This window comes from Danio rerio, chromosome 13, assembly GCF_049306965.1.
Source record: "Danio rerio strain Tuebingen ecotype United States chromosome 13, GRCz12tu, whole genome shotgun sequence".
NCBI lineage: Eukaryota > Metazoa > Chordata > Actinopteri > Cypriniformes > Danionidae > Danio > Danio rerio.
This window is the reverse complement of record NC_133188.1, coordinates 41,537,539-41,555,684: the sequence shown is the minus strand read 5'-3', so window position 1 is coordinate 41,555,684 and position 18,146 is coordinate 41,537,539. Positions and strand designations below refer to the sequence as shown.

The 18,146-nt window shown below is 36.0% G+C and overlaps 1 protein-coding gene across 5 annotated transcripts in view; it reads left to right on the top strand.

The window, feature by feature from the left end:
- eys (eyes shut homolog) overlaps positions 1 to 18,146 on the top strand; it is a 522,196-nt gene that overhangs the window by 110,939 nt on the left and 393,111 nt on the right. For all 5 annotated transcript variants that reach the window (XM_073920212.1, XM_073920209.1, XM_073920210.1 and 2 more), the window contains 3 exons: positions 249 to 365; positions 8,900 to 9,102; positions 11,780 to 11,895. Coding sequence is in view for 4 of the 5 variants with exons in the window: in XM_073920209.1 (XP_073776310.1) it covers positions 249 to 365; positions 8,900 to 9,102; positions 11,780 to 11,895 (436 nt within the window). In the remaining variant the exon portion in view is untranslated. The remainder of the gene's footprint in view (positions 1 to 248; positions 366 to 8,899; positions 9,103 to 11,779; positions 11,896 to 18,146) is intronic.

The following is an 18,146-nucleotide window of genomic DNA, read 5'->3' as shown; positions in this document are numbered from 1 at the left end:
GCATTAACTAATGAACCTTATTGTAAAGTGTTACCAGTTAATGTTTGTGTGATTTCATAAAAGGTGATTAATGATGAGTGCATTGCAGGAAAGCAGTAGAAATCCATCACAATATTATACCATCATTATTATTATTTTATTCACAGAAAAACCATAACATCAACCAGACATCTGGCATGCCGATAATCACATAGTGTACTGAATAAATATGCATGGATTAATATAACGTTTATATTCTCACATCATAGGTGTCAACTGCTCTGAAATCATTGGAAATCAAAACTGCAGCAAATGGTGCAAAGAAGGAGCTTGCTTAAAAGTCTCATCAACTTCTTACAGATGTGAATGTTTCACCGGATATACAGGCAAGTACTAAATGAACACTTCCCACATAGCGAAATGTTTCTGGCCCAGATCTGGCCCACACAATCAGCTTTTGCTTGGCCCACAAGCTGCAGTGAATTATGGAACATTATCAGACCAAGTCTGGCTTTCATACAAGGGCCAAACATGGACCATATCTGGGCCAAGTCTCAGCCAAGTTAATAACCCATAACTGGCCCTGATTTGGGCCAGAAATGCCATGACTGCAGTGAGTTTGATAAATCCATGAAGGATTTCACTTTATGGTTTTACTTTTTCTCAAAGTGACCTGATTGATAGAATTTTTCCTTTACTCAAAAATATTTTAAATGTGTTTTAAAAGTGGGTCAAGATATGCTTGTGTGGCCCACTTATACATTTTTAACATCTGGGCCAAATGCTAAATTTGATCTGGCCCAAGTCTTATGTGCCGCCTTAAGGATGTGCCACCTCAGCCAAACCCGGGCCATGTTTGGCCCACATGCTGAATGCCAGTGCCGGAAAAATGCCGGCTATGCCAGATTTATCCCAAATCTGGGCCAGAATTCATTTCTACCTGGGTTTTTTCCTTTTTAAAATCCAAACAACTCCCTTTTAGAAAGCCATTGTGAATAATATACTTCACAATAGCTTGGTATTCCTTCTGAGGTCCTGTAATGGCTGTTTAATTTTTTACTGTTTGGCTTCATTTGACTCATTATGCTTTGATAATGAGTCATGTGATTAATGATGGGTCATTTCGGGCGCCTTCACAATGGCAGCGCAATTATGCAAACTGGAATCTGAGTGAGGCTTTTTCTGTCTCTGCTTGCATTAAGCTGTCTTTCCTAAGTGAGAAAGCAGATTTGAAAAATGGAACAATTGAAGCCTTCATCGTAGGAAGTCTAAAAAGAAGATTTTTGGTGCTTAAAAGGCCAATTATTTAATAAAGGCTCTAGCTTTGGCTTCATTTGATTGATTTGCTCAGGTTAATAAAACTTATAAACGGGGCCTTTCCTGTAGAAGTGAGACAGAAGTAAACAATTTATGCTTCGGTGTCCTTGCCAGTCTGTTTAAAAGGCACGACCGTGACAGGCTTTTGGAAAGTAATGAGTCTTCTGTAAAACCATTGCTGGGCTAATGAGCATCTCACCCACAAACGTGTAACAAAAGTTTCATAGTCCCCTGGGTGTTCCTGATAATAACATCATGATAAAGTCTCCAGTCTGAGGTCCAGGTGGCCTTTGCTTGTTGATTAATTGACTTTTGTGTAGCAGCAGTTTGTTCAGGCAGATAGCAGCCTCTAATGTCATGCCCACAGCTTTATTGTGGAAGAAAAATGTCTGCTTTGTCTGACACAGATTTAGGACTATCACAATCTATGATGAATTTACGCTTGAGATTCACTTCTCGCGGTAAACTGGCCGAGGAATACTTCTGGCCTCTTTTGAGAATATCATCTTATTCAGTGTTTAAAAAAAAATCCTATATGATTTTTTAAGTAAATGTTCTTGAAATGTGTGTTTAAAATATTTGGTTCAATATATTTGCAGGAATATACAGTACACAGTGCTTCCCATAGGTTTGAAATATACTTACAGTGGTAGCTGAATTGAAACACCTTTTACCTACAGCACATAAATAGTTAACAAAAGCAAATAGCTAACGACAAACAAAACATTTGATTTTTAACACTATTTATATTATTATCTGTTTTAAACTTTTTCTTTTTCTTTTATTGAAATAAATAAAAAACATCAACTATTTCTTCTTTGCTATTTCAATTTGCAATTTGCTATATGCTATTCTGAAGCCATGTACACCCACTGACAGGTAAAATATGCTTCTCTCTATCTCTCATTCAAGTTCAAGCTGCTTTTGTACAGTATTGCCAAAGCATTTTAGATGTAGAAAATATGTAATATATTGATATCATCAAATTTATGAAATAACCTGTAAAGCCAATGAGAAATAGCCTAAATGACAGAAAAAATGAATAAAAACAATCTCGACAAATTATAATAATTACAAGAATAAAATGTGTATATTATTTAAATAAGTCAAATAAGTTGATTACCCATTTCTAATGGTGTACAAATATTCTGCAGCCATTTTAGGTGTAATTTCGTCATCTCTAATTTATTAGTAACATTTGTCATTTAGATTAAAGAATTAATTATTATTTAAAGGTGCAGTAGGTGATCTGCCAAAATGCTAACCGCTTAGCATATTATCTTTGGACGGCGGGGAGGGACTGTGATTCAAAGCCACACCCCCTGAAATCGAGAGCGCGCGCGCACTACGTCACAACAGTAGACAGACAACCCACTAGTTCATGTCATTCACCAGTTAGTTAGTGCCAGCGCCGTGCAGGAATTACATTTATTACTTTGCCACACTTACATGCTATTTCAGAGCGAAAATTCAGAGTAGCATAGTAAACAGTATAGGAAAGCTGTCATTGTTCAAAATTAACCCAATGTGATTATAAAAGCAACTTTTTTAACAGCATAAAAGCTCAATAAAGCAGTTAGGTGGAATAGCACTATTTACTGATGCTTTGTTGTTACACTAAATATAAATATACATTATAGATGCTGTCAAAGGACCTTATGAAACTGAAAATAATCACATCAATCTTTCACCGGGAGATTTCAGTGGCTGAACAACACGTCTGTGCATATAAGTCATTCATAACAACACAATCTAACATAAGCGTAGCCTGACTAAGTTTTAAAACATTACCTGTCTAACAGTAATACTTCAGCCATGGTGTCGTCCTTCCTCAGGCAAACTATACTCGTGCCTGGCTTTACAGTAATCGGCCCGAGCTCAGCTGTCCTTCGCCGCCTCCGGCTCCGCCATACGACTCAGCATCGGCGAGCGGCCTGCAGCTTGCTCGCGCGCATGTGTTTGTGATGCAGACGGGCACGTGAAAATGGCGGATCTGCGTGAACAGATGCACAGAAGTCTACATATACTGACAGACAGTCTGACCTGCTTATCGAAATTATGAGAGATGTTGGTTCGACTCTATTTAATTGGATAAACATTTTTTAGTTTTATGCTTTACCCAGAAGATAAAAATACATACAAACACATTTAGATCATTTACTGTAATCATTACTATTGGAATGTGAAGAGACTTTCAACCAGCACAACAAAAAATGTTTCTGAAGACAATCACCTACTGCACCTTTAACCCCTGGCTGTGCGCATAAAATTAACAACAGCTTAGAAAATGAAAGCAAAACTAAATCCCAGACATTTTAGTAGATTTTGAAACCCTGGCCGGACGCAAAAAGGTGCGGGTCTCTGGGTCTGCAGGAGCATTATGAAACAGGTAAAAGAGACAAGATTTTCCACTACTTATTTGCTTGTAGATATTTGGTTATATTGCACAAAAAAAGTGTAAAAGAATAAAAAAAAGTGTCACTAAACATTCTTAACCCTCTACTGCACGGTGTAACCATATGGCAACATGATACTTTTTTTTTTGCTTAATGAACATGCTAAACCTACTTTTGTCTGGTCGTGGTATTTATGAGAAATGATACTCTGTAATCTGTTGATCGTCAACGTCTATGAATGCAGTGTGAATTGGGCTTTATACTATTAATGATTCCACTCTATCAGGTGACAGATAAGCAAAAGCTGTTGCACTGCGATATCTGTATAGTGTCTCATTGCATATTCTCGTAGTACCTTGTAAGGAACTGAAAGTAGCTGGTCTCCAGTTCTGCTCTGTTTGGGCCCCCTGTGGGGCCAGCAGCTCTCCGACTTTGCCCAAGCTGTCACCCCATTAATCATAGTGAAGTTAACGGCTGGCCCGGTACCGACTGCCCTTACGGACTAAAGCCTACACACACATAATAATGAGGCCCACTCGTGGGACACTTCAAATGAGATTTTCTTTTGATTCCACTCTCCTGTGTACCTTATTCAGACTGCCAGTGGTGTTTGTATCCGCATGTTACAGAATTAATGGGATATGCCCTATTGGATATGCTATTAATTTTCCTATTCACCTGCCCCATGCTTTTGTGGTAATTCCAAAGCTGTAATTGTCTAGTTCCTGAGTGGTTTTAATAACAGCTTGGCTTCTGATTTGGATGAGTTATATCTCAAGGTGCACAGCAGGGTTGAGCTATCTATTTCAAATCACTGCTTTTATAATTTTCATCAACGTTCACGAAGTCATCAACCTTTATCAAACAGTGGATCGCGCACCTATATGATGCATTCCCATTTCAAAAGACCTCCTACAAGAAGGGTTGCCAATCAAAGGTAGTGGAAGCATAAAAGAATATGTTGAGCTTTGAGTTTTATAATGTCAAGAGCTTTTCATTTTCAATTTCCCACTGTGGATCCCTGAGAAGCGCTGCAGAGAGACATACACTTATGATGCCCAATGGTGTGTCCTCAAAAGCAGTTGGGTGCCTCTGGGACTGACGACCTTTGCTTCATTTAGTGAGCCTAACACACTGGAATATGCTTTAAAAACTGAACGACAAAAGAAAAGGAAAACACAGTAACAAGGAAGATAAATGAGTTGGCTCCTGCTGAGGAACATGGCGAGGAAAAAAAAAGGTAAAGAAAACAGAGCACCACTAGGGAATAAAATCAAATCATGTTCACCTTGAACTTACAGTGCTGCATAGTCAAGTCTAAATTTAACCTGCGAGGAGCGCAAATCAGAGTGATGTTCCTGTCCAAAGTTACCTTAGAGGAACCCACTGCCTATAGATGCTCCCTGTCCAAAACCGCCAGCCAGAATGTCCGGTTTAGAGACAATAGGGACTTAATTTAGATCTTTAAATATCCACATTAAGAGAAGTGGGAGGATGATATGAGCTTTATATTCTCATTTTTCCTTTGGAATAAATGAGAGCTGTTAGACGTCACATTAAGATTCTCAGAATGCTTGATATGCTGAAGCACTTGTCCAATGACATTTTAGATATAACAACATAAATATATATTCTTACGAAACAGTCAGACACTTATTAAAAAGATTCAGAAGCTAAAGAACATTGATCTTACATTTGATTAGTAATATATTTGAAAAACATTTAAACATGATTCATCTTCATTTATTAGTTTTCCTTTGGCTCAGTCCATTTATTTATCAGTGGCACCACAGCGGCCAACTTATCCAGCATATTTTTTTACCTGGCAGATGTCCTTCCAGCCACAACCCAGCGTTAGGAAACACCCATGCACTCTCACATCCACACTCAACCACTCATATACTATGGCCAATTTCAATCATTCATTTTCTTTTTGGCTTAGTCTCTTTATTAATCTGGGGTCGCCACAGCAGAATGAACTGCCAACTTATCAAGCATACGTTTTACGCAGTGGATGCCCTTCCAGTTGCAACCATAGACTGTAAAATTTATGGACGTAGTATCCGTGACGCCCATAGGTTTCTGAAGAGCGCAAAAGAAGCCACAAGTAGGCGCGGCCAACCGTCGCCATTTTGGTCACGCGTCATCACACCCACGGCGAGATACCAAACAAGGGCAAAGAGGCGGAGAGTGAGCGGAGCTACAGACACCTGCTAGCATTTAGCTTGGACCTGGTTCAGACACACTTTACTTTGGGAGAAATGCTTAATACTTTATCACCTGTGACTCGTTTGTGTTCTGACCACATGTGCTTGGTTGTACACTATATCAATAAAGTGTTTAGACTTTTAAAAACACTGCTGTAATACATTGAGCCACTAAACATTGTTCTTATGACGTTTTTCAACAGGAGGAAAACGCGAATTACTTCCAAACACTTTAGATATAGTCTGTGTTAGTTACTGTAAGACTATTGATGAAATACAGCATAACACTGTATGACAACGCTTCAGATGACTGTTCTAGAGCCTACAGCTAATCAATCTGACAGATTCTGGAGTGCATTACAGCTCTAAATATAAATATAAACGATAAATGATCTTAAATAAAACAAATACATGTGACGGCAACCAACGAGACCTAGCTGTCACTCAAGTGGCCACGCCCTTAATTATGCAAACTTAATATAACTTAATATAAAGGAAACGGATGAGTTATAAAAAAATTGACCCCCCTCACAGTTGTCATGAAGGGTGATATTAGCTGTATTAACCAAAATCTTTTTTTGTACCAGGCTGTAAACACCTTTTTTTCTGCTGTAAAGTTGGCGATTCTAACAGTGGGCTCAATTGAAATTTGCTCTGTTTTGGAGCCAGGAGCGGCCAGGACTAGCGGAATTTCGGATGAATTGCAGTTTTAGTTACTTCCGTATTGGCTTCCTGAGGGAGAGCGGGAGGTTGCCGCTTGGTTGCAACCCATCACTGGGAAAAAATCATACACTACGGCCAATTTAGTTTAATCAATTCACCTGTAGCACATGTCCTTGGACTTGTGGGGGAAACCGGAGCACCTGGAGGAAACCCACATGAACATGGGGAAAGCACGCAAACTCCACACAGAAATGCCAACTGACCCAGCCAGGGCTCGAACCAGCGACCTTCTTGCTGTGAGGCGTCAGCACTACCCATTGTGCCACCCTGCAGCCCCATATGATTCATCTTAACTTATTATTTTTTTTAAATGTCATTAAAAATGCAGCAGTGATTTGAAAACTGCAGCTAACAACTTATTGCTAAACTTTTAACTAGTGGACTTTTACAGTAGTCTCTTACCTTTATATGGTACAGTACATGTGATTCAATGCTTCGATTAAGTCATAGGAAATATCTACATTTTAAACAAGTAGCAAGAGGAGTCTGTTGTATTAAAAAAAAAAATTACTGTATGAAATACAACCTGAAATCTCAAACTGAATTTTAAAACATTTTAAGACTAGATTTGATCATGTGATTTTCACCAGATGTCAAATTGGGCATACAAGAATAACCCATGGTTTTTAGCTCAAAGGTCAAGCCCGTACTCAATGTTTGTTCTGCAAAATTCCCCTTACAGTAAAACATATTTTACTGGACTGTCCTGCTTTTAATTATTCCAAAATACTTTTTTTATGAAATGACACCAGAAATTTTTCTTTTTTTGAATTTTAATCCCGTATTAGCGCTAAAAATCTTTTAAAATTTATGTATTCACTTGTTTGTTTGTTGATTTTTTTTTTATTGTATTTTTATTATTGAAATGTTCTTGCCATGAAAAGTGCCTTAGTTGCTGACATGGCATTAAAAAATACATTACATTACAAAGAACTGTGATCTTAAATTAGATTACTAATATATTTGATGAACATTTAAACATGATTAATTTTTACTTATTTATGTCATTAGAAATACAGCAGTGACTAGCAAACTGCAGCCAACAACTTATCGCTAATCTTCTAACTAGTTGACTTGTACTTTACCATTTAAGTGATTCAATGCTTTGATAAAGTCACAGGAAATACATTTAGAGGACTCGTTAAAAGTTTGAGCATATCAAAATAAGCTCACAACATAAATTTGCAGTTAAGAAAGCATCCGATCATGGCTATGGGGGTATATTTACACAAGCGTTTTGATTATGGTTATTGAAAACCCTTCATACCAGTATGTACTGGACCGTATCAGAATTCAGATTTCGGAGCTTCATTTTGGTCCCATTTAAATGTCTGACGTGTCGATTAACATTAAAACAAAATGGGAAGTACAAGCTTGGAAATGTGCTTCTTTATACTGTAGAAAAAAATAAATATAGACCACAAAAATTTGATATTTACTGAAGAATGCACATTTTTAAAGGTATAAATAATTCTCTAATCTAAATAATTCATATCCCTATTTATGAAGTGCCTTAAGTCAGGGGTGTCAAACTGTCAAACAGCCCTGCATTTGCAACCCTGCCTCAACACACTAAAGCTATGGTCACACTGGGCTTTTCCTCCCATAGAATTCCATTAATTTGCACGCGAATGCGTCAGACCGGAAACGCAGGGTCATGAGTTAAGTTTCGCAGATTGCTGCGGTGCAAAGTTCAAGCTTGATGAACTCTGACCTGCCAAATCGCATCACTTGACTGCGTGAGACCAATCGAGGATCAAAAAATTACCTCTCTGGACAGAAATTTAAAACATGGAGCAATCGCTCGCTTTTTTAAATGTCTAATAAGTTTGTTTAATCCCGCCCCTTTTCGCAGCACCGAACGACAGAATATCGCATGCTCAAACTCTAATGTGACCGCAGCTTTACCTGCAGGTTTCAAACAAGACTGAAGGACTCGATTAGTTTGATCCGGTGGGTTTAATTAGAGTTGGTTGGGACTAAACTGTAGAGCTTCAGCCCTCCAGGAACTGAGTTTAAAACCTGTGCCTTTGGTAATAGGATGCTTACAATTTAAATCAGTTCTAAATTCATTGTAATAAATTTAGATAAAAATGTCAGACTTACTGATGAATCTTGATTTCATCATCATGGTTTTACACACAAGTCCTAACATGCATACAGTTAGTGAATGAGACCCAGTGTCTAAATCAAAACCACTCTGACAGAAGCATGTGTCTGAGCTCAAATTTATTATAATCACTTAATATTCATTCTCCATAAATTCTTTCATTGCAGGTACTTACTGTGAGAGGAAGAGGCTGTTCTGCGACTCAAACCCGTGCCGGAATGATGGTCGGTGTGAGGAGACTGCTAATGGATATGTTTGCACATGCCCAGGGGGTTTCACAGGCCTCAACTGTGAGACCACCGCTGAGGCTGACAGCTACTGCAAGTCTAGCGGATGTCAACTGGACGAAGCCTGTGCCACGGACAAACTTGTGAGGCATTTTTTCTGCATTCTTCCTAATGCAATTTATTTTATTTATTTTTTTTTGCCTGAGAGGATGTAATTAATTTTGAAATGCCACATGTAAATTTTGATGACAGATCAGCCTGTGTCGGATTGAAGGTTAAAATGACTATTAATAATTGTTTTGATAGCAGAATGGCCATGGCATATGTAACATTTTTTTTTATTGGACTCAAGCAAGCTGTTGCAAATTCAGTATAGGATAAAAAAATGGAACTATGGGGCATTTATGTCGTGTTCACTACTAAATGTTCCCCCAGATCGTTACAGTTACAGTCTGCTGTTCATGATCCATTACTGTAATGAAGAGATGTATTTGGAAGAAAGTGGGCCAGTGGCGGACTAATTGTCTTGTGTGACCTTCATTTACTCGGCAGTGAAATTCAGCACATGGGGCTGTCCGTGGTAGATTCTCATGAGGTGCCTTAGTCATTTTAGAGCATGGACAGTAAAGATAGACTTTAATCTCTATCTAACACACATACGCACACACATACTCAGACACATTAAATTGATTTGTTTGACATTGATTTGGTCTGTCTGAGACATCCTCCTAAGAGAGCTCATCTGTATGAAAATGAAATAATCCTTCACGCCGCCCCAGAACTGCACTAATGCTTATATCAGTGGGAGTCTCTGTTTTACTTTCATCTGGAATTGTTCTCGGCTTCTATTACTCATCTTTGAATGACTGAGTCAGAAATATTATTGATGTCAGGATCGGTTAGTGCAAGTTGGGAGAGCAGAACAGGCTAATGACTTGTCTGTTCTACTATTTTTTAGTTTTTTAGTCCTGGGTGGTTCAATGCTTTTCCCCTGATTTATTGGGATTATAATAACATAAAAAAACTAATAATTAATTACTATTAAAAAATCAATTAATAATAATAATAATAATAATTATTAGTATTATTATTATTAATAATATTTAATTTTATATATAATAAATTATAATTATTATTGTATTATTATCGTTATATTTTTTAAATGTAATTGTTTATTATTATTATTATTATTATTATTATTTTTAGTAGTAGTAGTAGTAGTAGTAGTATTACAACAATAATAATAACAACAACAGCAACAATAATAATACTAATTAATATTATTTTTTATTAATATTGTTGTTGTTGTAATAATAATAATAATAATAATAATAATAATAATTATTATTATTATTATTATTAATTATTATTATTAATAATATTTTAATTTATATATAATAAATTATAATTATTATTTTATTATTTTATTATTATCGTTATATTTTTTTAAATATAATTGTTTATTATTATTAGTATTATTATTAGTAGTAGTATTACAACAATAGTAATAATAACAACAGCAACAATAATAATACTAATTAATATTATTTTTATTAATATTTTTGTTGTTGTTATAAACATAATAATAATAATAATAATAATAAAAATGGTGAGGCAGTGGCACAGTAGGTAGTGCTGTCGCCTCACAGCAAGAAGGTTGCTGGGTCGCTGGTTCGAACCTCGGCTCAGTTGGCGTTTCTGTGTGGAGTTTGCATGTTCTCCCTGCCTTCGTATGGGTTTCCTCTGGGTGCTATGGTTTCCCCCACAGTCCAAAGACATGCGGTACAGGTGAATTGGGTTGGCTAAATTTTCCATAGTGTATGAGTGTGTGTGAATGTGTGTGTGGATGTTACCTAGAGATGGGTTGCAGCTGGAAGGACATCCGCTGTGTAAAAAAACTTGCTGGATAAGTTGGCGGTTCATTCCGCTGTGGCGACCCCGGATTAATAAAGGAACTAAGCCAACAAGAAAATGAATGAATGAATGAAATTTTTATTATAGTCTCAAAAGAGATTTCAAACTTTAAAAGATCTCATTCATTTATTAATTTTCCTTTGTCTTAGTCCCTTATTTATCAGAGGTCGCCTCAGTGGAATAAACTGCCAATTATTCCAGCATATGTTTTACACAGCGCACGCCCTTCCAGCTGCAAACCAGTGCTGGGAAACATCCATACTCTCTCGCACTCATACACTATGGCCAGATTTGCTTGCCCATTTCACATATCTTTGGACTGTGGGGGAAACCGGAGCACCCAGAGGAATCCCACGCAAACATGGGGAGAACATTCAAACTCCATACAGAAATGCCTACTGGCTCGAACCAGAGACCTTCTTGCTGAGTGCTAACCACTGAGCCACCATTCCGCCCTTTAAAAGATCGATTAAGGAAAATGTTTTTATTGTCAGCTTGAAAAAAATCATCCTGAAAGCAGTTCTAACAATACTGTTCTTCTGTGCCCTTATCATAATGGTGGTGAACTATTTTTAGGTCAATTTTAGAATTATATCATTATAGTTTTTGGTGTGAATGGGCATCAAGACTACTAAACAAACCCTATGCTCCATTATGATTGCTTTTGACTGGGTAACATTATCCGTTTACATGTTTGGCTTTCAGATTAGTGGAAATAGGAGTTTGCAGATCCCCTGGGCTAAGCCCCAGCTCTTGCCAGGCACCAGGAGTATTTTGGTAGAAAACTGTTAGGTGATGCAAATACAACAATGCTCAAGCTCACCTTAGTGTGCGCTTAGATTTCAGCATCTTTCTGCACTTGACATCTAACCAACTCCCTTGGGGTGTTCTGTTTCTTTTATACAGAATGCCACATGCATTTGTGTAGACCCAGAATGCTTGGAGCAAGCAGAGGTGTGTGGCACTTTGCCTTGTCTCAACGGTGGCATCTGTGTAGTTCCAAATGGCCAGTATCATTGCAGGTAAGAGTGATTGGGTAACACTTTACAATAACAGTGCAGGAATATTGATGTACTAATATGTAAATTAAACTACTTCATTTGGAACTAATGATGAGTTAAGGCATGCACTAATCAAGAAGTAACTTTAACTGCAACATGACTCACATGAGTGAATAATTGCTACCTTATTTATTTGTTAGTACATGTTTGTTAATGTATTAATTAACACTTTAGTTTCAGCTAAATGTGACAAACACAAACTCATTACCTTTTAATGTTTATGTCATAACTCTTCCTCGAGAGGCACGATATCATTAATTCTTCCGTAACTACTCATATACCCCTATTTACATTAAAAAAAACATAATAAAAGTGTTATGTCTACATCATAATGAACATAATAATAGGTGCGTTCGACATGAAACATGGCTGCAGCCAGTGATCAGCGAGATTAGCCGAGAGCAGGCAGGGGCGGAATTGAAAACGGAGCCGTCAAGCTGGACAGCTGGACTCTTCTGTGCTCAAAGTTGGGCAGTCATGATGACCGATCACACAGCGTCTTCATCATTTTTTTTATTTAAAACAACAAAAGATTTATAGCATAAATGAAACAGAACGCTGTCTCTACAAACTATAGTTCTTAAACAAGTAGTTTTTAAGCAATAAGGGAATTATGAATAATTATGAATAAGGGGAAACGAGAGGGTAATATGAACATACAAATGAATAGGCCTTTCAAATACAAGGCAATAAGCACAACTTTTAGGAGTTTAAGCATCACTCTTTAGGCTAATACTTCTTGTTTGAATATGCTAAAAGGGCTTTACATATATTTAGATTTATAGAAATAAAACTTTTCATTATATATTAGTGTAAAAGCCCAAAACAAGGTGTTTTGATTAAGTCTTCCACAATGATTAAGATTATTTTGAATAATGAAAGCATTTTAAAAAAGCACGTTAATCCAAAGAGATTGAACAAAAGGACATTCCTAAAATAAGTGAGCTACACTTTAAGTACAAGTTTCCCAGAAAGAGCAGGTTATTGTTACTTTTAAAACTGTGTACAAATGGTCTGACAGGGAAAAAAAAAAAAAAAAAAAAAAAAAAAAAAAAAAAATATATATATATATATATATATATATATATATATATATATATATATATATATATATACATATTTCATATAAATCGTATACATCCTTTTATAATTATTTAATAAAATAGTTGTTTAACTGAATTTGTTCAGAAAGATTTAGGGTGTCAGAATCAATGATGATAAGTATTTTATTTCGAGTCTGTAAGACTTATTTGAGTTAATATTTAGGTTATTTACTAAAATATATCATTTAAATCGTTCATTAGCTGAATACAGTAAATAGTCTGTATATAAAAAGGTAGAAAATAAACATGTGCAAACAATCTAGCCTTTATAACAAAATTATTTAACAAAAATGATTTCTGCAGTAAAATATTTGTAGTCTTTTAATAAGCATGATGTGTACAAGATAGAGAGGGTATGAAACTGAATTGTTTGTATTAAACCTTTTGAATAGGAAGTTGTTCAATGATAAACCCCAAACATACATGGTTGTTGTCATACGGTAACCTCGGCCAATTGTGTAATATCTTTGTCGTCATCGCAGTTCCATCAGTCGCTTTTCAGATGCTGCACTGGCTGAGTCTGCTGTCTGATCTTGGAGTGCTGTTGTGGTACTTTGATGCCACATGTGACAGTCATGTGGCTTTGGTGCATCGCCAATCCGGACAAAATTTCTAACCAGCATGCACCGCTTTAAGAGAAATTTCTAACAATCTGCGCAGCGCTGCATGATGTCGAACGCGCATGATGTCGAACGCACCTAATGTTTAAGCACAGGAGTTCATGAGAAGTTAAGACTGAGTTAATCATAGTGTACCCCTCCAAGTAAAGTCATGACACAAAGATGACAAACATTAACAGGTCGTGAGGTCATTTAGGATTTATTTACAGGCCACTTACAGGTCATTTAGCTAAAACTAAAGTGTATCTAAAGTCACAAGTAATTAAGCTAGACATGTTTTACACGTGACTTTTGTGACTTGTTGCAATTTAAGTTAGCGCTTGATAGCACATGCCTTAACTCATCATTAGTTCATGAGTAGTTAAGGAGTTAATTAAAATGTGCCACTTCAAGTAAAGTCATGATACAGATACATTAACAGATCATGAGTTCATATTAGTTGCAAAACTAAAGTGTATTTAAGGTAACAAATAATGAAGGTTGCCATTATTCACACATGAACTCATGTGACGCATGTTGTAATCAACGGTAGTTCTTGATTAGCACATGTCTTAATTCATCATTAGTTCATGAGTAGTTAAGTAAACGAGTTAATGATAATGTACCTCTCCGAGTAAAGCCATGACACAAATATGACACATTTTAGCAGGTCATGAGATCATTTAGAGTTTATTTACAGGTCATTTACAGCACATTTACATAAAACTAAAGTTTATTTAAGGTGACAAGTAACTAAGGTAGCCGTTATTCACACATGAACTCATGTGATTCATGTTTGTAATTAAAATTAGTTCTTGATTAGCACATGCCCTAACACATCATTAGTTCATAAGTAGTTAAGAATGAGTTAATGATAATATGTGTCTCCAAGTAAAGTCATGCCACAAAGTTGATGCATTACCAGGTCATGAGTTCTTGTTAGTTACATTTAGCTAAAACTAAAATGTATTTTTAGGGTAACAAGTAACTAAAGTTGCCATTTTCACACATAACCTCATGTGACTCATGTTGTAATTAAAGTTAGTTCTTGATTAGCACATTCTTTAACTCATCATTAGTTCTTCAGTAGTTAAGATGAGTTAATTATAATGTGACCCTTCAAGTAAAGTCATTATACAGATGCATTAACAGGTCATATGTTCATGTTTGTTACATTTAGCTAAAACTAAAGTGTATTTAAGGTAGCAAGTGATTAAGGTAGCTGTTTTTCACACATGAACTCATGTGACTCATGTTGTAATTAACATTAGTTCTTGATTAGCACATGCCTTAATTTAGTATTAGTTCATAACTAGTTAAGAATAAGCAGGCCCGGCCCTAAGCAATTTGGCGCCCTAGGCAAGATTTCAGGTGGCGCCCCGTCACATTGCAGTAAATTCCACTGCTAGTGTAAAGTCATAAGAAACTAAACAGCTTTTTGATCGACTACTACAAGCTGGGAAAATGTCAGATAAATATGCCAATGCAATTAACATTATTGCTGAATAGATCTAATATTTACACATTAGCTTGAGGAAGGAATGATGGGGTAGTTACATTAACTTTACTATTTTCCAAAACATCCATGCGCTTCCATAACATTAGCTGACATAAAACTAACAGATAGCACTATAGCTATTTAATGATTAGCAATGTTATGTCATATCTATCAACGTTGGGATGTTAAAATATGGGACAACAAATAGCTTCAAATGATAGAATATATAGCAAACAATAGAAAATGGTGTCAATAAAATAAAAGGTTTAACCTATTAAAATCAATGGCCTATACAGAAATTAAATAAAGCTATAAAATCTATTTCACTTTTAATTGTATTTGCTATTTAGTGAAGAGCAGCAAATGAATCTCTCATTGTGTTTTGTTTGATAACAGAGGTGTTAATGTAAGAATGCACAGATCTATAATGAATGAATGAATGAATAAAGCATTCGACTACTTTAGTAACTGTTGTGCTCATTTAAGAGAAAATTAGTTGTGTTTAAAATAAAACAAGCAGAATAGAGCGAAAAAAAAAAGAAAAAAAAAGAAGCACTTTTCCGACGGTCCCTTACGGAGAGCTCCACTCCGCGCGAGCTTAGCTCTCCCGGCTAAACGCATATCCCAGGCTAAACGGAGCAGTGCTCGTAATATCGAGCGAAAAAAAAAGAAAAAGACAGCTGTGAAACATAAGCAGCTTTGTCTTATTGTAGGAAACACACTTTAGATCTTTTTAGGCTAAGAGGTTTTTGAGTTATTGCCATCTATCACTGAATGTGTGTCAGGAATATTGAAAACAAAACCAACTTACCCCCGCTCATTTCTGGCGCCCCCTGGATGTACAGCGCCCTTAGCATTTGCCTATACTGCCTATGCCATGGGCCGGCCCTGAGAATAAGTTAATTATAATGCACCCCTCCAAGTAAAGTCATGACACAAAGATGATACATTACCATGTCATGAGTTCATGTAAGTTACATTTAGCTAAAACTAAAGTGTATTTAAAGTAACAAATAATTAAGGTAGCCAATATTCACGAATAAACCAATGTGACTTTTGTGATTAAAGGTAGTTCTTCATTAGCACATGCTTTAACTCAGCATTAATTCATAATAAAGTAATGTTAAGTTTACATTTTAGTCTACTATTATTTGTGTAATATTAAATCTTTGGTCATAGCCACTAGATGACAATCACAATCTTAAGAAATGATTATGCTTGGAAAGTTTGAAGACATTTTTCATGCTTAAATACAATTTCTATAGTAAAACAAACTGTTTAAATGCTGTGTTTCTTGTCCTATTGTGAATTATACTTCAGTGCATTCTATCACAGAGATTGGTGGTCTGCTTTCATGTCAATGTCAAATGACTCCAAGTCTTGCTCCTATTGGTATTTATGGTTTGTTCCCAATATTGATCCAAGATGCACGATGTTAAATAGTGGTGTTAACCCATTTGTTGCTTGTGTTTAGCTGTATGGGGTGCATCGGACTTGAAGCAGTGCATGTCAGCTAGAAAATGTGTGTGACATAAGACCACACCAGTGCCACGTTACTGTGACGTATGCCTTTGAATAGCAACTCTGTCAGTACAGCTCAGTCAGTGCAGCTTTTCCAGAGCGGCTGCATGAGCTCTGATGGTAAGACAGCTATTTCATGAATGGCCAGGCAACGATAACGTGTTTTTCATGTTTTCTGACACCTTCAGTTCCCCTAATCCTCCCAAATCCGTGATTTTATAACAGTAGAAACGCTTTTAATGTTGTATTATGTTGTGTTCATCAAACAAAATTCATGAACTGTAAATAGACCACTTTGTTGATATTGAAATACTAGAGTATATTCTCATTCATTCTGGCACCGATTTAAACATTATATAATCTATTGAATGTTAAGTATTTTTGGATACGAAAAACATTTGAATGCCTGTTTATTTTACAAATATGCCATCTAGTACACCTTGACCGAGAAAAAGAAACAAACACTTTTTGAATGTCACTGTTGAAGCAGAATGTGTCTGGATTGACAGTTCAGATTTTTAATTTCTGCCTCTGCTGTTAGCAGCAAATCTCACCATGCAGGTCCAGTAAAGATGAGGTTCAGGTTTATATTTAGATAATTAAATGAGTAAAAACTAATTTAAAGGTTTAGTTCTTTTTAAAGTTATGTTATTTATTACTCGCCATCACATTCTTACAAATCACCTTTGTTAAAGGTGAGGCCTTGTTTGTCTTCATAACACAAATGAAGATATTTTAGGTAAAATCTGAGAGCTCCCTACCCCTGTTAACAAAGCAAGGATGATGGCTCTTTCAAAGTCCCTCACTAAAAATACGAAAAAAAAAAACATTCTCAAAACAGGCTACATATATACACACACACACACACACACACACACACACACACACACACACACACACACACACACACACACACACACACACATATATATATATATATATATATATATATATATATATATATATATATATATATATATATATATATATAGTATAATAATAATAATAATAATAATAATAATAATAATAATAACAGTAGTATAATAATAATTATTATAAAATTAATAATTCCTTACATTAACATAGCAATTTTCTGGACATTCAAAGAACTTTAAAATATTTTGGGTAATTTTTTTATGTAATATTAATTATTGCCTTTAGAATTATAATATTATTTGAATTTTGCTTATTTAGGAAAGAAATTGGGATTGAGGTTTTAGCCATATTGACAGCCCTACTCGTTAGACCAGGCAACTTTCATCCACTGCTCCAAGTTCCAGTTTTGATGCTTGTGTGGCCATTGCAGGCACTCTCAAACAGGGACGTGTGTTCATGTGACAAATTTCTCCCATGAGCATCATTACAATTGTGTGTGACTTGTGCCATAGTAGACCTTTAGTGGCTCAGACCATATGGGAGAGCTTTCATTGACTACTGCGAGTTAATGAGTCTCGATTGCCCAACATCCTGTCACTGGCTTGTTGTTCGTCG